Below are 4,137 nucleotides of genomic sequence, written 5' to 3'. Positions count from 1 at the left end.
CACTTGAAACCACGTCACATGCTCTTACCATCATGTAATGCTGCAGGAGGGTATACATTAGAGGACACAAACAGAGGTCTACTGGGTAAAAGTCCTGTGTTCGTTTGACAAGTTTACATTACAGTTTCTTGAAAGTCCAGTAGGTACGTACACACACGCAAACATACAATTTTCTAACATAGCAGAAAAACAATAGTCCAAACTGATGCAGTTGTTGATCACATGATGTCCCTGCTGGCCAGTTAAGAGTAGTGAGTCACCAATCAATGACAGTTTAAAACGGCCAATAAAAGTGTAACTTACTGCAAGAATGAGAGCTCAGTGTTATGCAGTCATAAATTAGCAGAGAAAAAGATGAGAACGCAAGATTAGCCATTAATAGACAGACACACTCATGCACACACACGCACACAACCAAATACAAAGACAACAAATGAAAGAACAAAGATGGGCTGGTAGAAACTATGCCTGGCTAACACATGATAATAACCAACATACTGCAATCACAAGAACTGTGAGGTTCATATCATAATTATGTCATCTCTTTACACCATACCAACAATGTCTTTAATAAAAACAATCACTATTATAAGACATGTGTCTTACAAGTGTATCTTTCATCTGCTTTAATGCGTTTACACTTGGGAAGTACACTCATTTAATCCAAAATGTCACTTTTAATATAATATTATTAGCTTTTGTGCTGAGAGTTTGGTGAGAAGATTATTACCGCCACTAGAGAAACTGGTCAAATGTAATAAGGTGGAGACCTTTTCCAAATTTGACTATATTGATGAAAATGTACCATCATTGATGATCAATACTGTTTTACTTAACCATGAACAGAAATGGCATTCTCTCCTTCAGCAGCACCAAAGCTTAATGTTGCATTGTGCATTTCTTTTTATTCATTAACATTTTTTCTTGAGGTCCATCTCTTAAGCATTTCACTTCAACTTCCCCATTCCACATTTTTAATGGAAAAGTTAATGGAAAAATGGAAGGATCGCTTGTAATTTGAAAAGCACTGTTTTTCTGTTTTTCTGTTTTTCATTTCATTTCAAGAGGCTTTGGCCAAAATGTGTATAAACGCATGTCCCAAAAATGACACAAATGTGTCCGTAGTTTCTACTTTAATATTTATTTTGGTTTTAGAAAAATATAAAAGTTTATATTTGCCCAAAACTTGACAGCAGATTTCTATGAAATAGAAACAGAGCTGTTTCGTGGAAGGCGAAAAAGCTCTGTTTCTATTTCTTTTGGGGGCGGGACCTAAACAGAGGAGCTCCACTTCATTGGCTAGACTCCCCCCACATGCAAATGTGGTGTCATAGATGGTTCAGCCTCGTTCCTAAACTGCACACATAAGCTCCGGAGAGAGCAGAACATCCATGCTCTGTTTCTTTTATCTCGTGTCATTGATGTGGTGAATTACATGGTGGTTTCCAGCCTGTAAGTATATTTTTGTGTTTGTATTTGTATCGTTTAATTCAGTGAAAAGTTAAAGCCATTAAACCTGATTTCTGCTTCTGATGTTTCAGAATTTCCTGCAGCCCTCTGGCGAATACGACACCCTCAGTTTAACATCTAGAGTCTGAAAATGAATTGTACAAGGTAAGCTGCTTCACCAAGCTCCTTTTACTGCAAATGCACTGTGCTTCTGGTCATCACATCATGCAGGTGTTAGAGCATGTGTGAGCAGCAACCTCCTCGTAACAATAGGTGTCATTTTCATCGGGTCCTGTCTTCCTCCTCAGAGTTCTCCATGCCCTCGGGAGTCACTCCCAGCCGGCCGCCATGCCCGTTGACCTTGCCGTGTGTCTGAGCCTCAGCCAGCGTCAACCCCTTTATCAGCTGCTGTCCATGTCCAACCAGAAACCGGCACCGCGTCGCTATCATCCGGCTGACTGCCTGGCGAGGACCAGCCTTCACTCTCCACGTGCCTCCTCCTCTCCATCCTCGTCGCTGCCCTCCACCCCGGCGGCCTCAGAGCCCCGGAGCTGTTTCCGCCGGGACAGCGGCGGTCTGAACAAGAAGCACGTGGTCTTTGCAGATGCAAAGGGATTGGCACTCACTGCCGTGCGCCTATATATCCCCGAGCCCTCTTACGTTTCCTCTCCACCGGCGATGACGCCCTCCCTCTCCATACTGCAAGGCCAACAGTTGCCCTCCAACAAACTGCAGCACTACAAGTTGCGGCTGGGTTTCCCTCAGCCGATGCTCGACCCTAAAGCCTTCCTCGCACACCTGCGAGACACGGGCGTCCAGCTGGAGAGCTGCAAACTGTCGGAGCACTCCCTGAGGGGCAAAGTGTGCGTTTCGCACGTCAGCATTGACAAGGCCGTGCATGTGAGGGTGACCTTTGACTCTTGGCAGAGCCACCATGACATTCCCTGCACATTCCTCCAGCAGCAGCGCATCGGAAGTTCGGAAATGGACGTTTTTGCCTTCGACTTGAGCTTGCCAAAGAACATAGATCTAAAGGACCGGGTGGAGTTCCGCGTGTCCTTCAGGCCGGGACCCGGAGCCACGCCACTCTGGGATGACAACAGGGGGCAGAATTACCGGGTGTGTGTGGAAAAAGAGGGATCGAATGGTCACCAAAGCGACGCTCAACGTTGTTACCCCATGCTTTCACAATATCGGCCCCAGTCATGGGCTTCCCACGCGTCCGTGGGCGTGCAGAACTCTGCCGAGCCACAGTCTCCTCAAAGGAGTTTAACCAGCAGAGTCACAGCAGAGTGGAAGAGCCTGTGTTCAACCAGGAAGGCCGGTGAAAGTGGCCCACCTACTCTCGGCAGAGCCACGAGAATAATAATGTAAATAACGTGACTGTCTGAATGCGCAAATATTTAAGTAAGAGTTGGGGCTTTTAGGGATTTATGGGCTTTATGGAATTTCTGGATGGTGTGAAACCTGCTGTTCAAAAGCAGCTCACCGACCTGAGCTCTCCTCTGCTGGAATGTGAATAAAACATGCCGTGCCAATGTCCCGATTAAATCCATTTTTCAAAGGAACTCCTTCCCTCTGCAGTCGTTAAATCTTCATCATTTTACACACACATGCCTTTTTAGAAATGCAGCTCATAGTTTAAAATGTTGGTGTGTGTGTGTGCAATGTAACATTTAGTAGGGGTCTGTGTAACTTGTCCTTGTGTTGGAGGACATTAACAGCTGATGAGCTACACCTGCGCCTGGTTGTGGCCCCAGGTTTAAAAGCTCATCACAGGAACATGGCCCTCTCCCTCCTCTGTTACGCGGCTGCTGCTGTGTGATTTAGACACCTTCCCACATGCATACATTTCTGTTCACTGACCTGCCACATGTGTTTGGTTCTTTTGGTTAAATATGATAAATAAATGTCTATTTATTACTTTTTGTCTGGTCTCCCGTTTTTTTGTGGCAGCCTTTGATCCCTGCTGTAAAACATGACACATTAGCCCTGATTCAGACACAGGGGGAGCCTGGAGGAAAAAACCTGAGACCCATGTTTGTCAAAGCACACGCCTCAGTACACTAAGATAGATTACATCTATTGTGAGAACCTTTTCAGCTTACAGCTTATAACCCATTTTCTCCAAATGAACAAATGCTCATGATGCCATTTCCCACAGACATCATTTGTCTGAGCTGAGGCTCAGATTTCCGGTGTGTCTTTTCATGTTGTTGTATCATGCATACCAGACGGGTTAAGTCAGCGGACTGGCAGATCCAGACACTCCCCAACCTGCCGCAAAAGTGCACTGTTTGCTATAAGGCACACAGCAAGTAACCATGGCAGCATCGGTGCCAGGTTTGACTCTGTGTAATGGATAATGATCGGGCCTGTGTTCACATGCAAAGGGTGGAGTCAACAGCCGAGATATTGTGTTGTCTTGTTAGTTGTCAGACTTGCTTTTTTGGTCTTTTGCTTTCTGTTGTTGCAGGCTGGTGTGCTGCCAGGACAGTCACATCAACAGGAATGTCACAAGTGGATACACCTTGTAGCTCCAACTACTTATTTATTCATGAGGCTAAACAGTGTTTGGTTGGTGTCAGGTGTCCCTGCTTGACATCCAAAGAATAAAACAGTTAAACAGAGCCCATAATCTCATCCTATGATGCGGGATTCAACTGTTCTGCTTCAGTTCTGGTGCAT

The 4,137-nt window shown here is 45.3% G+C and overlaps 1 protein-coding gene across 1 annotated transcript; it reads left to right on the top strand.

The window, feature by feature from the left end:
• The first annotated feature begins 1,342 nt into the window (after positions 1–1,342).
• On the top strand, positions 1,343–3,372 carry ppp1r3c2a (protein phosphatase 1 regulatory subunit 3C2, duplicate a). The gene is made up of 3 exons (XM_084034967.1): positions 1,343–1,452; positions 1,542–1,614; positions 1,758–3,372. The coding sequence occupies exons 2-3, from the start codon at positions 1,601–1,603 to the stop codon at positions 2,821–2,823; spliced, it is 1,080 nt and encodes a 359-aa protein (XP_083891093.1). The 5' UTR covers positions 1,343–1,452; positions 1,542–1,600; the 3' UTR covers positions 2,824–3,372.
• Positions 3,373–4,137: the final 765 nt, after the last annotated feature.

Source organism: Eutrigla gurnardus (genome assembly GCF_963514095.1).
Source record: "Eutrigla gurnardus genome assembly, chromosome: 19".
NCBI classification, from domain to species: domain Eukaryota; kingdom Metazoa; phylum Chordata; class Actinopteri; order Perciformes; family Triglidae; genus Eutrigla; species Eutrigla gurnardus.
Note: the sequence above shows the minus strand (reverse complement) of the source record. Positions and strands in the feature narration are given on the sequence as shown.